General features: G+C 39.0%; 2 protein-coding genes and 1 long non-coding RNA gene across 4 annotated transcripts; 1 reads left to right on the forward strand and 2 right to left on the reverse strand.

Annotated features, from left to right (window-relative positions):
• Window positions 1–1,471: 1,471 nt before the first annotated feature.
• LOC131791257 (uncharacterized) lies at window positions 1,472–3,910 on the reverse strand. 2 transcript variants are annotated; one of them, XR_009340761.2, is made up of 3 exons: window positions 3,772–3,910; window positions 3,465–3,657; window positions 1,472–2,389 (listed from the first exon to the last, which is right to left on the reverse strand). It is a non-coding gene; the product is annotated as an uncharacterized lncRNA (long non-coding RNA). The 2 variants fall into 2 exon arrangements; XR_010718517.1 differs by lacking the exon at window positions 1,472–2,389 and adding an exon at window positions 2,470–2,788.
• On the forward strand, window positions 1,612–7,681 carry LOC131791256 (cationic amino acid transporter 2). The gene is made up of 5 exons (XM_059108603.2): window positions 1,612–1,758; window positions 1,925–2,746; window positions 5,263–5,497; window positions 6,063–6,691; window positions 6,980–7,681. Exons 2-5 carry the CDS (start codon window positions 1,954–1,956, stop codon window positions 7,120–7,122), a joined length of 1,800 nt encoding a protein of 599 aa, XP_058964586.2. The 5' UTR covers window positions 1,612–1,758; window positions 1,925–1,953; the 3' UTR covers window positions 7,123–7,681.
• A 1,035-nt stretch (window positions 7,682–8,716) lies between these two features.
• LOC131791245 (CD151 antigen-like) lies at window positions 8,717–16,426 on the reverse strand. Its single transcript, XM_059108586.2, has 8 exons — window positions 16,290–16,426; window positions 16,107–16,198; window positions 13,657–13,848; window positions 12,918–12,992; window positions 12,260–12,364; window positions 11,717–11,866; window positions 10,958–11,041; window positions 8,717–10,502 (listed from the first exon to the last, which is right to left on the reverse strand). The coding sequence occupies exons 2-8, from the start codon at window positions 16,173–16,175 to the stop codon at window positions 10,443–10,445; spliced, it is 735 nt and encodes a 244-aa protein (XP_058964569.2). The 5' UTR covers window positions 16,176–16,198; window positions 16,290–16,426; the 3' UTR covers window positions 8,717–10,442.
• Window positions 16,427–16,649: the final 223 nt, after the last annotated feature.

Below are 16,649 nucleotides of genomic sequence, written 5' to 3' on the forward strand. Positions count from 1 at the left end.
GTTTGGAGAATTTTGTATTGGATCAACTTATATTCTCTTAATTTATATTTTTCTTTATTCTCATCACTTGTCTGCTTGATATTGTATTGATATTGTAAGGATAAAATTCTGTCTTAGTCACTCATGAGAGTTAAAGGGTTAAAAGTGTTAATATCAAAACCCTGTTTTTCGGAAAGATAGCTAAGTGGATTGTCGCGTAAAATTCACAGTTTGTGGTTCGGCCAAGGTCGTTGCTCCGCTCCCAGGTCTAAGATTGTTGTCAGCTGAGGTGACGAATTGTGTGAACAGCAGGAAGGATCATCATTCGAACAATCACAGAATAACATGAAATCTACGAACGAACTTTGGAACGTCATGTGTATGTATCTTGCTTACGGACCAACAATGGATTATAAATATGATATATTATAAGCTGAATTACGCACGCAGTTTGATTGGTTCTTTCTAATGATCTATTGGAGGTCAGACGCATAGATGAACGATTGTTTGCTTGTTTATCATGCCGGGCGTTTGTTCAGTTATAGATCACAGAAGGCGTAAAAATGTGGTAAGGACGTCGGGGACAGACTCGGTTACGCCTCTTGTGCCGCCTTTTTGTTGTCATTAGTATGCATATTCTCCATAATGTTCTCCATACATTTTCCGAAGGTGCTAACAAGGAGAATTTGTTTAACAATCAAGAGTTTGTTTAGGTTACTTTTTGATCATTTCCTTTATTCTCTAATATTATACATGAAAACATTACTCGGTTCTGATTGGTTAAGATAAATGCAGTTTTCAGGTAATTCAATGCAGAGTAGGGTTAATTCTGTGCCAAGGAGGTAACAAACCAGACATTCTGATTGATCAATAATCAAAGAAACTCACAGATAGCCAATCAAATGGGAGCCTTGGATGTCGCCACATTTGGCCACGCTGCAGACTTTGGACTTTTTTGCGCCTTAAAGATGTGAAAATATCATTTCTTTGTATATTGCTGTTTTGATCGTACACGGTTGTTCTGACCGAATGCACAGGTTTCAATAAATTATTTTTGCACTTAATGCGCGCGCTTTGCTTCTGCATAATTATGACAAGCTATCTCGTATTTTTTCATGTACATTATTAATACGTAATCACATGATTTTTCTCGTGCAGTTTGGAATAAATAAGCATTTGTTAATTTTTTCAAGGACCAAAAATTGCACGAGCCTGTAGGGCGAGTGCAATTTTGTTAGTCTGAAAAAATTTATTCGAGTTATTTATTCCAAATTGCAATCGAAATCATGTGATTACCTATTCAGAGGTGAAATTGTAGGAAGAAATTAGATTAGGGGTTGAAGGGTTAACTGAACAGACGTACAGCAACATCAAGAAAGATGTCATCAAGGAAGAAGTTGACCAATTTAAATAAATTTTAACCCTCCTAACCAACAATCAACACGAAAATATATTATTGCGGTCGAGGTTCAGTGACTAAATTTGCCAACGATCAGGAAATTGTCCTTGTGATATATTTGTGAAGTAAATTTCCCGGAAAATAATTTGCCTTACGGCGATCTTATGACTTGCTCAAATCATGTCACATGTAAGCTTACGTTACCCATGTTAACTTAAGTTAAATCACACGATACAATTCAACAGTTTAGGACATAACCCTCTATACTTTACGGAAAAAACAAATCCCTAGGACTTCCTCCTGATCCTTGCAAAAAGAAATCAGGGCTCGGCTACAGTTTCGCGAAAGAGATCAAGACGGGAGCGGTTCTTAAAACTGATGTAAGTAATTTAAAGTTGCCCCTTGCGAGACACGAATTACAGCTCGGGAAGAAATATCTCGATTCACAAAATATCATTGAACCGTGTATTGATAAAGTTATAAAAAGAAACACTTTGAAAGTTTTCCTTGGTGATTCAGGCGTTAATTGCTATTTTTAAACTTCAGATCGGGGAACACAGTGACAATCAGTGTCCATGGCATCCTGGCGCGAAACCTTTTCTCGAAAAAAATTCCGCGATCCGAAAACCATGATGGTGACTCAATTGAACCGTTGTCTCGGCATCTTTGACTTGACTCTACTCGGAGTCGGGATTACCATAGGAGCTGGGTTGTACGTTTTAACCCCTGAAATTGCCCGCAAGTTCACTGGCCCAAGTGTGGTAGTTTCGTACTTCATCGCCGCTTCTGCCTCAGTCCTAGCTGGTTTGTGCTACGCAGAGTTTGGTTGCCGTGTGCCTAAGGCAGGCTCGGTTTACGCTTACAGCTACTCAATCATGGGTGAACTCTGCGCCTTTATCATAGGCTGGGATTTGATTTTGGAATACAGCATAGGACTTTCCTCAGTAGCCAAGGCGACCAGTTCATATTTGGATGCTCTGTTTGACGACCGCATCAAGAATTTGACAATCTCTGCAATTGGTGAAATACATGTCAAGGGTTTCGCACAATATCCTGACTTACTTTCGGTTGTCTTAATATTTGGAATTGCGCTGATTTCACTCATCGGTATGAAGGAAACATCCAGGTTCAATACACTGGTCACAGTGCTTACCATGCTCCCGATCATCGTCATTGTGTTTGCTGGTTTGTATTATGCCGATATTAAGAACTGGACGGATGATTTCGCCCCGTACGGAGCTTCAGGGATTTTGACCGGTGCAGGCACGTTATTCTATGCTTTCGTTGGATTTGATGTCATTGCGACAACCGCAGAGGAAGTAAGAAATCCTGGAAGAACGATCCCCATCTCTATTGTTTTGACATTGGGTAAGTAGCAGTAACTGTTTCGCGACTATCACACTTTCGTTTCTAGAGTATTTAGATAAAGACACACGAAACAAATATTACCAAAAAATTAGTCATAGCCAAAATTGAGCAATCCCGATCTCCACTGTCTTGACATCGGGTAACCAGCAATAACCATTTTGCGACTTTCGCATTTATTTTTCTCAAGTTTTAACTTAGCCCTTTACTCCTTAACATCAGTTTGCAAGTTTTCCATACTGTTCTTCATACATTTCATTTAGTACTTACTAGGAGTATTCGTCTAACAATCGCGAGCTTTGTGGCTACCGTTTCATTTCCGTTTTAGTTTCATTTCCGGTTTTACGTTACATTAAATGTCACGTGACAATCACCAGGAGTTTGCACGTGCTTTAACATTTTTGGAGAGAGTTTTACCTTCAGTGTAGCTATTTTGGTTTGCAAAACAGTCCTTTAACGCGATTGTGATCGTTACTGCGATTTCTCTTTTTTCTTGTACGTTATCTTGTAACGCTACACACGGATTAAAAGCGAAAGCTGCAAGCTTCTTGAGTTCGCGATAATTTCATTTATTTTCGTGACCTTAATGATTGATTCAGAGGTGATACTGTGGGGAGAAATATGATGCTTATCACTCTTAGGGGTTAAAGGATTAGGACCACTCCAAACAAATATGATCAGGAAAAATAGTTTGGCTCCTGTTTAGTGCAGGCACTCTTACCAAAAGGACTATAATGTTAGTCAGTTATATTCTCTTGAGCCACTTGTGTAAACATTCCAATGCCATAAAAATGATATTGGTCAACTTTTACTCCGGATACACATGACTCCCAGTCTGTTACGTCATAGTGTCGTTTTTAGTCAAACACGATCAGGCCAACGGTTTGGTCTTTGTAAAAATATCTGCGATCGCTCTGAAATTGGTTTCAAAGTTTAACCAGAATAAATTTGGGTCTTCATTTCAGTTTTCAGTCATCAACTCAAAAATTGTAAAAACTAGGTCATGTGCTATGCAACTCTAGGCCTACCTGACCTACTAATGTGATGATTTCATCAAATATTCCTGCACTAAGTTTCTAGCGCTTGATTGGAATCAGGTCTTCGTGGGCAATCATGACCACCCTTAAATCAAAATCGTAGTTTTGCCCCACTTGTTATTACTCACCGTTTTCCACAGTGAACTGTGCTTCATTCAGTCTTATTTATAACATGAATTATCACAGGCAGCCCAAGCTCACGTCTCGAGAAAAAGCCAACGATTAATTCATGAACGCGTCACGTGTTGTGTCATAACGCGTGAAGCGTTCATGGATTAATCGTTGGCTTTTTCTCGAGACGTGAGCTTGGGCCGCCTGTGAAATCATGATCAAGGGATTTCGAGCGCGTGATAGTTGTTTTAGGGCGAAGTCCAGATTAACTGTCACGCACGGAATCGTATTTTCCCCTGGCCTAACTTGCGTGACGCTCTCTCAATATCATTTTGAACTCTGAATTTGGAGGAAATCGTGGCAGGTAAAGACACGGTTAATCGCGGTTTTTTCAAAAATGAGCTGCGAAAACAGAGAGCACCCTAGACAAAATGAATTCAGTGGGCGTCAAACTTTGCTCAGAGTTAAAATCAAACATTGTCATACGTTTCACCTTTCAACAATCAAAGTATATTAATAACGTCACCTTCCGAAAGATTTAAGAAAACCCTCGAAAGAAAACTGAAAACAGCGGCAAAAGCTGAGCATTGTTATACCCACCAGAAAAATCTAGCTGGTACAAAGTATCTAATTTTCGATCAAATTTACTTCCAAGCTGTGAAATATGACTTTTGAGGTTTCCCTTTAGATCAAGAGAATATCAGTGAATATTCTCTGTTTGGATATTTTGACGTACGAGCCCGGCATGCGATCCTTCCAAATATTCCAGATTCATTGGAATATTTGGAAGGAACACCCTGAAAGGAGAAAAATCACCCAAGGTTTGTAAATAACTGACTCTCTAACATAGAGGGTGAAATTACTAAATGCTTATTGACTAAGACAATGAGCATTTTCCGCTTAATATTTTTGATTGCCCCGTGCAAAATTGCTTGAAATTAAAAATACTGAAAAAGTCAAAAAAGGCTTAACTTTACCATAACGTGTTCTTAAAACAACTTCACTGACGGTGAATGTTTTTTTTTTTTTTTTATCAGGGCTAGTTTCATTGCTTTGGCATTTTGGTACAAAAATGAAATTTTACCCGGCTGATTCGTGCGTTTTACAGTACGTTGACGCTAACTGAATACTGAAATGGCTTCCTACGAAATTGTGCAACGTTTTTTACCTTCTCAGTGAAATAAATTTTGCTCTTCAATATTATAAACAAGTAATTGCATGTTTCCATGTAGAGTTAAGGATTAATATCACTAGTGTTTCAAGAAGTTGAACAATACGTGGAATCAGTCCTTTATTTTACGATGAAAAATATGATTAACTATTCTTATTTTTACTAATAGTTATATTTCACTAAACCTTTATCCTCTAAAGTAATCGCTTTTATGGCGTATTTTGGGGCTTCCGCTGCACTGACGTTAGCGTGGCCCTACGCGACCCTTCCCGAGAGGGCAGCATTTTCTACAGTGTTCGAATGGAAAGGTGCACCGTGGGCCAAATACATGATCAGTATCGGAGCTATTTGTGGACTGATCACGTCCATGCTGGGATGCCTAGTGGCATTATCCAGAATGGTGTACGCTATTGCAAACGACGGCCTCTTATTCAAGTAAGTAATTATATAGGTAGTAATGTAGGTTCAGCTTTTTTCATTGATCTCGAATGGTTGAGGAATGCAAACTCTAACGAAATCAACGTTTCGAACGTCCTCACTTCTTCTTTCTGCACCATTTCGTTTTTAATGTACAAGAATCTTATCGCCTTCTGATGGAAGTTGTCGATTTTAGAGTGGAAGAAAAGCTAATCACACATTTATATAAGCTTCTACGCGCTTTTAGTCGTGGCTGACAATGCTTCATAGTGTCGCTTTTTCCTGAAATTTTTTGCGAATAGGGACCTGGCAATTGGAATCAAAAGATGCCAACAAAAATGAGTTTCATGGAAAGGTGGAGAACAATAGAGCATTGTATGTTCTGTTTAGTTTTTGCTTGAGTGGCTGCCTCATTCCCACATACATCCCTTTCCCTTTCCCTACCCCTCTTTCTCCGTTTCTTCAATTCAATTGCATGCTGGCAAGCAGCTGCACTTTAAACAGAAGCGTATTCAAGAATGGGAAGGGGCGCCCTCGGCTTACGAAATGCGTGAGAAAATTAATGAGAGTGTTATTTTTCTAGATTTCTCGGAAAGGTGAATCAAAGAACAGAAGTCCCCCAAAACGCAACCATAATGACTTCCGTGTTTTGTTCCCTTCTGGCTTTTATCTTTGACATATACCAGTTAGCGGAAATGCTGTCAATTGGAACACTCCTGGCATATACTCTTGTTGCTTTGTGCGTGTTGGTTTTGCGATATCAGCCAGATGTCGTTGGCCTTACCAAGCTATCAAGCGCGAGAGACGATGGCGTCGCTTCTGAGGCTGATAAGGATGACACCCCAGGGGAAGAATCGCCTTTGATTACAACAAACAACGCTTCTCAACCTACCGCGACCACCAGTAGCAAAGCACGTTTTGCTATTGGTGTCAACACTTTTGCTTGCATAGCCCTCGTTGTAATCCTGAGATGGGGCTCATCTGCCTTAGAAAAAGCCCAGTGGTGGGCTATAATACTAATAATCCTGATAGGATTTACACTTGTTGGTTCAGCAGTTCTTCTCACGCAGCTGCCCCAGAATAATACCCCTCTAGCTTTCAAAGTGCCTGGCGTTCCCGTGATTCCTTTGCTGTCAACTTTTGTCAACCTGTTGTTGATCTCCCAGCTCTCTTACCTGACTTGGTTTCGATTCGCAGTTTGGTTGGTAATTGGTAAGTTTACAATTTATTTTGTTATAAAACATGACTGAACAATTTAATTTCTCGGCAAATATCTATAGCAACCCTCCTTACTCCCAGATGTCATCAGAATGTAAATTTTCCTTAGACTACTTTATTCTCCAGTAATCAGGTGATGATAAGAAAGAAACTTTTAAACCTAAAAGAGTTGTCTCGACATAAAATAAAAGGAAGCATAGAACACTTAAGAGGGAGATATGACGCATCAGAACATAGGAATTAAGAAGTTGCGTTGAACTGAAGATATCCTGTTTTACATAGGTTTGATGATCTATTTGACTTATGGAGTACGACATAGTGTGGAGGGCAAACGGAATAGCCAAGACTGGCCTGACCTACGGAATACTGAACCTGAAATTTGCCTCCAGAAATCACAGGATTACTCGGAGCCAAGGAAGGAATGAAGTCGCGTAATTTTGAAAATGAACTTAAGGCTAAGAATTGATCAGAACCAGTAGGAATTTTAACAATTTCTTTGTCCACTTTTTATTTGTGTTTAATACGAAAGCTTCCTCCTTCTAGACCAAAGTTTTGGAGAGGTAAACTTCGCCATTTTTCGTTAGAGTAGGTAGGGTTAGAAATCAGCCATCTTGAGGGGGTTCAACCCTCAAGTTCGTCTCTTTAATTTTGTTGATGGCTGAGCAAACGTCAGAACTTGTTAAAATGCAAACAATTACTGTCCATTATATGGGATCAGCTTTAATGCGTACGCATTGTTTGCAACGGAAAAGTTCTCCATAAATCAAGATACAATTTTCCACCAATTGTGGTGGGTTTCTATCTGTTAAAGTTTAAGCTCACGTGCACGTGTTTTTGGGTGTGTGTTTATGTAGATTTGATACCAATGCTTCAGAATGAGAAGACTTTTTTCCCTGTTTGCTTTTCAGGGTAATTTTATTTTTCTCTCTGTGTGATAGTTATATTTTTCAGGCTATATATTAAACTAATTTGTTTTGATGGTGATTGAGTGTATTTGCTACCATCTGTTTTTTCTTGAAAAGATCAAATTTCGTTCTGCAAAAAGAACGCAAATTTGGCGCAAATCTCACTTAAAAGGCCCTGGACTCACAAGCGGTAGAAGGAAGTTATCACCTCCCTCACGAGTTTGATGTATTCGGTTAGGAGGTAGTACTGAAGTAATGCAGTGGTCCTGTAGGAGCATTTACTGATTCTTTTCGTGGAAGTCCTTCACTAATATCAAGGGGCCTGTATCAATACTTTAACTTTTCTGCACAATCAAGAGATCTGTCGAGAAGATCGGGGTTTTAGAATAAAAGGCTGAACCTGGAAAACAGAGAAAGTATGACGCCTCTAAATGCAAAATCAAGTTGCTCAGGCGGTTGGCCACTTGATAGTGTGCACATACCCTGATAATACTGATAAACTGCTACCGACTTTAACCACCATTACCTAAATGTGAAGTTTTCATTTAGTCGGATCTTCCTCTAGTATGGCCCCGAAAAATTTTTACAAATTCAGCTCGCTTTTTATCTCCGATTTGGAGCGGGAGTGCTGTAATAGAGCGTCCGCGAAAAGTTATTTCTAACACAAACACGCGCGAAGGTTAGCATCTGTCAATCTGGTAATATTTTCTTCACTGCTGAATTATTAGATCACTTCGAGCACTGGGGAATAATATTGGCCCGAGGTCGTGGCAAAAACGAACATGCAAGGGCCAATATTGCCCAGTAGGGCAGGAGCAAGCGAGGTTAGAAAGTAGTTTAGTATGTGGCACTTGGACCAAACTTGACTATTTTGAATTTGCGGCTTTCGCGAACAAACATTCATGGCTAATGACTGTGTCCGCGGAAACGGCCCGTGAGGCAAGATGCCTACCAAGTTATAACCAATCAGAACGGTCAGATGTACCTTAGGACTGCCTTTCCATATAATAATAGGGGAATATTGTACAAAAGTAACAAAGTTCTCTTTTCATGCCTCAGACAAACCCGAGACGCACTAACACAAAGGTGACGGAAATAATACTTAGATCTCAACTTGTCATTAGTGTACTCTTTATTCAGGTACTGCCATGTATACTAGAGGTTCTCCTACAAAGATCTCGAAAATTATTCATGGAGAAGATCAGGGGTGGAAGCGGCGGGAGTCATGAATCATGAATAATGACGGTTGAATTAGTAGGAGTCGAGACATTTTCGTGCTAAAACCTTTGGAATCATGCATTATGAGATTTAACAAAGAATCATGAATATTTGAAAACGATTGAATCATGAGTTGTTCGACTCAAAATGCAGCAATCATGAATCCCGAAAGTCAAATGCTTCCGCTTCCATTCCCGAAAGATGACGTACTTTTATGTTGGGACACATTATTCAAGGTACACAGAAGTTAGAACCGAAAGAAATGTTTCCATCAATGGAAATGACAACTTTCTCTGTCACGAAAATATCGCTCGCTAGATGTTTCGCAAGTATATATTTTTCTCTTAAAAGTGGTACTACTTTCCAGCCTTTATTCGGCCGTGTCACGCATGATAGTTGCGTGACGGATCCAAACGGTGACTGAGAAGGAGCAGAGGATGAATCCTGGAGCCTGACGTTCAGTCAGTAAACGAAGCGTGCTTAACGCGCTAACAAATGGCGCGATAGAAGCGGCCGAGCGAAAAAATGAGCGACGCTTAGGTCGGGTCGCGAACCGATCCAACCAGCTTCCATTTTATTTTTTCGCTCCGCTGCTGCTACAATGGCTCCTTTTATGAACATAATGGCTTATATTTGACCATATGCAGGTAACCGGCACCCGGATTTGGAAATGGGTGGAAAAATGGTTTTGAGTGATTAACATATCTTATCAACCAAAATTAAGATCGAGGTGTAAACAGAGCAACATTCCGTTAGTCGTTACTATTAAGTTGAAGTATAGACGAAAAAAAAGTACCTATAATTTAGAAAATTATATAGACATTGCACAATGAGCATCAATCTCTAATTTATTTCAAAAATTTGGCGGCATCATATCCTTTAGACAGTTGGCCCCCAAAGTTTAAGGGCGTTTAGATTGAATATTCTCAATCAGCAATAAGCTAGTGATCCTACAACGCTAAATGAAATTACTTTTTAGATAGAAGCATGACGAGATACATTTACAGCTCAGAGTTAGCATTAATAAACTCAAATGTAAGTTTGTTGGTTAAAATGAAAATTTCCGTGCTCGAAATTTTTGGCTCAAACTGTCTAAAGGATGGATCACGTTCTCCAGCAGATAAATTGCTACCTTGTAGAGAGAGTAGTTTGTATGATGGGGACACTAATCCGTTGCCGAAATTTTTTGCCCCGGTAGCTCAAATATACTGGACAAATCTCTATCCAGTAAATAGCGCAATATGTTTCCTTACACCTAACTGCTGGGTAGCGATTTATCAGTTGGATGGCATTAGCCGTCTTTTTGGACAACTGGACCTTGATGGTTAATTTTATCCTGCCTTTGAACAACTTGAGCCAGAAGACTGTTGAAAACCTAAAGAATTGCTAAGCTTAAAAATCAGATGATTTCTAAATATTTCAAGAACGGTGAATTCTCACTTTCGAAATTGAAACTCACGAATGACAACTGAAACTAAAGTAACTTATAATAGTCTTAAGAACTAATATAATTTGTGATTGATGTGCCATTCTTCCACGAAAAAATAACTTTCCCTATGCTTTTAAATCCAACACACAATTTTCCCCTGTCAACAAGTTACCCATCCTGGACAAACTTTCAATCATATCTTTTCATAACCAATGGATCGGAACAGGCAGATGGCGAATACAACACCGAGAATCTATAGAGAAAAAAATTCCGTTTGAGGATCGATTATACTGGAAATAAATACGAGATAAAGAAATCCTAGAGTGAGAAATTTAAAGTGGCTGTGAGCCACTGCAGGTCGGAAGTGGTAAATGACATACCACAGGCAATAAAGGGAATATTCAAAAGCTTTCTCATCAAATTTAAAAACAAAATTGAAGAAATCGATCATGTTTTAGGAGCGTAGGAAAACATGCGCTTCTACCGAGGGGACCTCAGCCTCACACCTTCTAGTTCCCCGTTTTCGCGCGGTTAGATGCTCTACAAACGGAGAACCTCGTTTTTGAGTCGTTTTTTTACCAATTGATCTTCATCAGGTTTACATAAATCAACGTGTTCCACTCATCTGTTGCATTAGAAGCTCTGTGAGTTGTGTCGAGACCCTCAAGCAACGCTTTGCAATAGACTTAAAAATCATAACAACCCTACCTGCAAAATAGCAATTCCAACACCTATTCCACCAACGACAGCCATTTTACTTTTGACGAAATCTTGAAGTGCTTGGGAGCAACCCTTGAAACAACAAAATGATAGTATAAAAAGAGAGTTATTGAATTTGAATAATGTCTTGTTTGTACTAACAGCCTTCGCTCGCTTGAAATTAGCGAGATATTTGTGTTCAAAGTAAAGCAAGGCCCCTTTTTGTAAAAAGTGCTGTTGGTTCGCACTCTTAGCTGTTGCAAGTTAAAGGTGATAAATGAAGATACGACAAATCAAGCGTGAATCGTCTTCTTCGATGTCTTTCACCGTCTGATTTTGTAGCATAACCAGCTAAAGCTTAATTAAAATAAGATGACTTGAAACACTTTGAGAGATATGAAAAAATGTTAAGGTGTGTCGTGAATAGAAGCTTGAGCATATACAACACTGTTCTTTAAATCAAGGCGTTGTTCATAGCTCGGGGACTGTTGTGCGCCTGTGCGCAAGCGGAAGAAAGTGCTTAACATAATATGGCAGCACATTAAGCCCAGAAAATTTACATCGGTAGTCAAGAGAGGAACAAAGATCCAAATACATGTATGATGTACTCCTCATATGCTACAAATTGTAATGCGGGCTCAACTTCACAGTGACCTTTGAGAATTTCAGATTAGCTAGTATGATGGGAAGTAAAAATAAAAAAACTGGGTTCGATTTAAGTCCTGGCAACTGATCTGTATATAATATGATAAAATCCTCAGCACTTACCTCTTGATAGATGTTTGAGGAATTTCCTTTACTACAGCCATCTGTCATTTTCTTGCAGCACGATTCAGGGACTGATTCTGATTTGTCGCTTTTCTTATACCACGCGGAATTCTTCCAGTCAGCCCCAGACGAAACACCACAACACATCAACTGTTGATAAGTGGAAACAAAACCTCAACATGTAAGAGACACCTAGAGTGATATCGAGTTTACTGTCAAAAATATATCTGTTATTGCTTGAATGACACTCTACTTTCCTTTTTGATTGGTCTAGAAAACTCGCGCCACCCTTAACCAATCAGAAACAAAACCCAAACGAAGTCGACTGCGCGTTAGGCAGTCGACTTGTTCGCTGTAAGTCCTTGTGCAATAGTCATCTATTCCTTATTGTTTTATGACATTTTAACAAAACTCTGAACGTGGCTTGTGGATTCAATCTATTAGTGCCACAAACCTGTTTTCAATAGGAAGGAATACTGGCTCATGCCATTGAAAGACAGTGATCCTTTAACAAAAAAAGATCGGTTGAAATAAATTTCTCACCTCTTGTTGAGCTTTGTCGATGGCTTCAGTGAACCTCTTCTTGTCCTCCTGTCCGTAGTCGTTTGTGATTGCTTTAGACACCGCATCTTCAATCTTGTTAATGACCTTAAAAGAAATATTGTCAGCTGCTATGTCACGAAGTGTGAATTTAAAATATGGCCACGGAGAGTAGGGGAGGAAGCATCTGTCGAAACCTCCATGGGATATTACTTTTGACAGCTTTGGAACCTGGCCCGATCGAAAAAATATACCCCCAGTTTCCCGTAAAGAGCGTTAGCCAGTGCATTTTTTTTTTCTAGAGTACTGAGGTTTTTCTGTATCCATGTTGTCTGATTAGCTCCACTCTCAGTTCATATCGTGTGCCCAACACTGACGTGAAAGTTGCTTCGTCAGAAGTCTTAAACATAAGTAAGTTTAACCACGACATTTACGTCAACAGAAAATCGTAAAAATGAAATCTAAGCCTACTGAATGATCGTAGAGTCCCTACGTGAACGTTGTAGAAAAAATGGCTAAAAATTCCTCGTTAAAATAGGTATTTTCACCTAAGTTTGAAAAACGGCTTGAAGCAGTTGGCAAGTTCCAGAAGTTTTGCCCTTTGCCGCAGACAGCCCCTATTGAATGCAGATCATACGTAATTTATTACTTATGTATTTACCTTGTCTCTCTTTGCGTAGGCCATGATTCCGGAGGCAATCTCCAAAATGAAGATCATGAGCACCAGGAAAGAATACTACATTGGTAGCGGGAAAAATGAGTGAGTGTGGGACTGGGATCTAATATGAAATTAACATGATACGGGAACAGGAGAGTTTTTTTCCCCGCGTAATTAGCTTGCTCTCCAATTAGGAGATTGAGAAAAATACTTGCATACCTAGACCTTACTTTATCCGAAAGTGATTTGCACACAGTACAAAACTAAGGAATTTCAAGCAGAGCTGGAGTGGAGCGAACAAAACCATATTTTACACCGAGTACTAACCGATCCTGCATATTAATGTATTAATGATAAACATTACAATTTCCTCAAATGTGATTGGTGCATTAGCTTCTTTATTTTTCACTAATCGTTCTGCACACCTGTAATCGGACAGTTGAAGCAACCAATCATACTAAGTCCACTCAGCTAAATCTATCAATTGATTATTGTGATCAGAATTGATCACAATAACCATAGCAAGAACCACTTATTCTTTAAAAGAAAACTGTGGAATTTCCTAATTGGAGTAATATTTTTACTTTAGACATTACATCTGCCGAAGATGTCTGTCCTAAATGTATTTATTTTTGGCAAAGATTTCCGTAAAGTGGAAATGTGGACTACTTCAGACGGTTCTTGTTTCTCTAGCCGCAAAATGCGATATGAGATAAGAATCTTGAAGTCACTAAAATCTTACCAGAAGTAACAGCCATTTGTTTTCCTTCACCACAGCGCAACAGCCAATTCCTCCGATTATCATCACCAGGGCCCCTGCGGCTATCAGAATGTTCGCGGCGGTCTTAAAATCCCCTTCTTCCATCAAAGCCGAGTAGTTATTGGCGCTAACTCTGACAAAGATCCCCACGGCCATCGTTGCAATGCCGGCGGCCTGAAGATAAAATTAAACTCAGCGATAAATGGTGATATGAAAGTCGGTCTTCCGAGTCGTTTGGCCGACTGTGATCAAATCACAAACGTTCGTCCATGGCTATCATCAAAACTTCTGTGTCATCGTTTGATCAAACAACCGCTGAACCGTAAGAGTGACTAGTACCTAGTTTCTTCTCATAATATAACCCCTGAATCACACATTAAGGTCGTGTGTAAACAGGAAATGGTAACCAAGTAAAGAAGCTCTTGATTGTTGGACAATTTCTACTTGTAAGTAACGCAGAGGAAATGTACAGAGAGAAGAGTATAGTAGAAGGTTAAAGCTTAATCCTCTCGGGCTAGAACTTGAAATTTTTCCATGGCGATCGAACATCAACAGGTCATGTGAAGACACTCTGACGTCCTTAATCATTGGTAAAACATTGACTACAAAGAGGGAACAAAGTCGCTGAAATTGATTTCAGCTCACCACTTCTGGTGTGGAGGTTTTCATTCTTAGACACTGAGACGCTAGGTCCTCGAAATTTGAACAAAAGAAACTCTTCGTTTTGCATTCGAGAATTGAATTATCGGATATGTCAATCTATCTGGAATTGGAAATATAACTATGGAAACCAAATAAGTAATGAACATAAAATCTTTCGCTCTGTACTTAATCTGAGATATAACAATGAGAGACCTCGTCAAAGAACGCGTTTATTCGCGATAACTTCAAATTGAATTTACTTAAAAAATATCGGGTTTGTTTGGGACAAGTTATCGCTCATTTTCTCAAACACTAATCGAATATGGTTCGAATATCTGATTATACTGAAAATATTCATCTCCGTAGTTTAGCTTATCAACTGAACCGTAGCCATGCACTCTCTATTGCTGTGTATGTGTTATCATTCACACAAAATATAAAATTGAAGTCAACTTCTTCAGAAGTGAATTCGCGATGTAAATGCAAAAGTTGCTGGACCCGTGAAAGATATAGAGCTCGTCATAGTTGAAACATTTCTAGAACATACAAAGGATAATTTCAGTCATGGATACTCTTAAAACAATTCGTTCATAAAAGGGGCATATTTACCTTAAGTGTTGTTCGAGTTAAAATTTTTCTTAAAGTACTTCGCTGTCCTGGTGACCAACTCTTTTAGCTTGTCACTTAATTGGAAAATTTTAACCGTTCGCCGTATATGAACTACACCAGCTTCTAATATACATCAGGTTGTCAATGTACATAACAACATGCAACTGCTGAAGCCGTAAGATGTAAAAAATATTCTCCCTTGCTGGATATTTTTCGCTCTGCTCGCGAACCTGCTTGCCTGTGTTTTCCTTTTCTCAATTAAGAAGCGCGGAGGCTTTCTCGAACTTTCTCTTCTGCGCTCGTTCGCGCATTTTACAGATTTGAATAGGCGTTTGAAAGCGTCTTTGAGGCGCAACTGCCAGGAGAAAGGGATATTTTTTTGAACGAGCAAAATGGAATTGGTCACCATTAAATCAGCATTTTTCGCATTCACCAAAAACTTAAGTGTATTCATAGCCGGAAATTGAAACGTATGTCGTTATCTAAGTCTTTGTCTTTCCTTTTTTTCTGTGAAGAAGGAAGCCACAGTCCAATATGGCGGTTTAAAAAACTAGTATATTTTTGTTGCAACAAAAAAGTGATCGGTAGTAATCATTTTTGATGAGTAAAAACACAAGAACAATTTATGTGCTTTAAGATTATGAATTTGCAAATTTTCTTGGTATGATCTATGTTTTAAGCCTTAAATTCGCTGATAATTTTTTTCCAAGGTAGGCGTAGAAGCCACGCAACATTACCCATATGTTTTTGTCATTTTTGCAGTTCTGAATTAAAGCGTAGGAAAAGATAATATTTATGATTACAGCTGAACAGTCACTGTACAATCAGTCTAAGAAATCACAACATCGAAAATAAATTTTCCTGTCGAATGAATCAGGAGTTTGAGAGCTTCTAGCAGGGCTCGACCTTGATGTTTTTATTTAGAGTAAGCGCTACGGCAAAGATCTCCGTTTCCTCACGAGTAAATTTTTATCTCAATTAAATGTGAGCCTTAAAAATTTAGCTCGAGTGACACCGCGCTTAAACATTAATGAATGGTTAGTGCCGCATACAGCGATCAAAAAGCCGAAAGCTTGTTTTTGTTCAAGCCTCAAAATGAATGGAAAAGCGCCTATTACTAAGACAAAAAGGCGAATCCATCTAAATAGCAAAACGCCAAGAAAATCGAATGTCCAACTTACCCAAAAAAATAGATTGAAAACGCACAGCATAAACTTTAAACACTTCATGCCACAGTTTAGCTCCGCCATTTTTAGACGGATCTTTTTTGAACCTTGAAGACAAAAAAAATATGATATGAGATAGAGGTAATCTTTCTCTCCCCCAATCGTACTTCAGAAGGCAAATAATTTCTCATATTTTACCTCTCAACTAACTATAAATACCACAAACGCAACCTCTCTGTGTCACTGTTGAACCATACAGGCACCTCCCAGCTAAGATTAAGATTGCATTTAGTAAATGTTTTCTTTCTTTCGCCTCGAACTTGCATAAATTTTCTTCTCCTTATCAGAGTGGAAATCAACAGAAGGTTTGATTGACAATCGCTTGATTTTAATATCGGTTGATCTTTCCACCAATCAAAACACCTCGTGTCTTAAGGCTGTTGACAGTTCTCTCCGCTTACATTACTTTCCATTTGACAGATGGTCGGTTATTAGGCGGCTTGCACAGACAGGTGGTGGAAAAACGAATCCACAACACTCTGCGGGTTTGCTATATTA

The sequence above is a fragment of the Pocillopora verrucosa genome, chromosome 8, assembly GCF_036669915.1.
Source record: "Pocillopora verrucosa isolate sample1 chromosome 8, ASM3666991v2, whole genome shotgun sequence".
Lineage (NCBI taxonomy): Eukaryota > Metazoa > Cnidaria > Anthozoa > Scleractinia > Pocilloporidae > Pocillopora > Pocillopora verrucosa.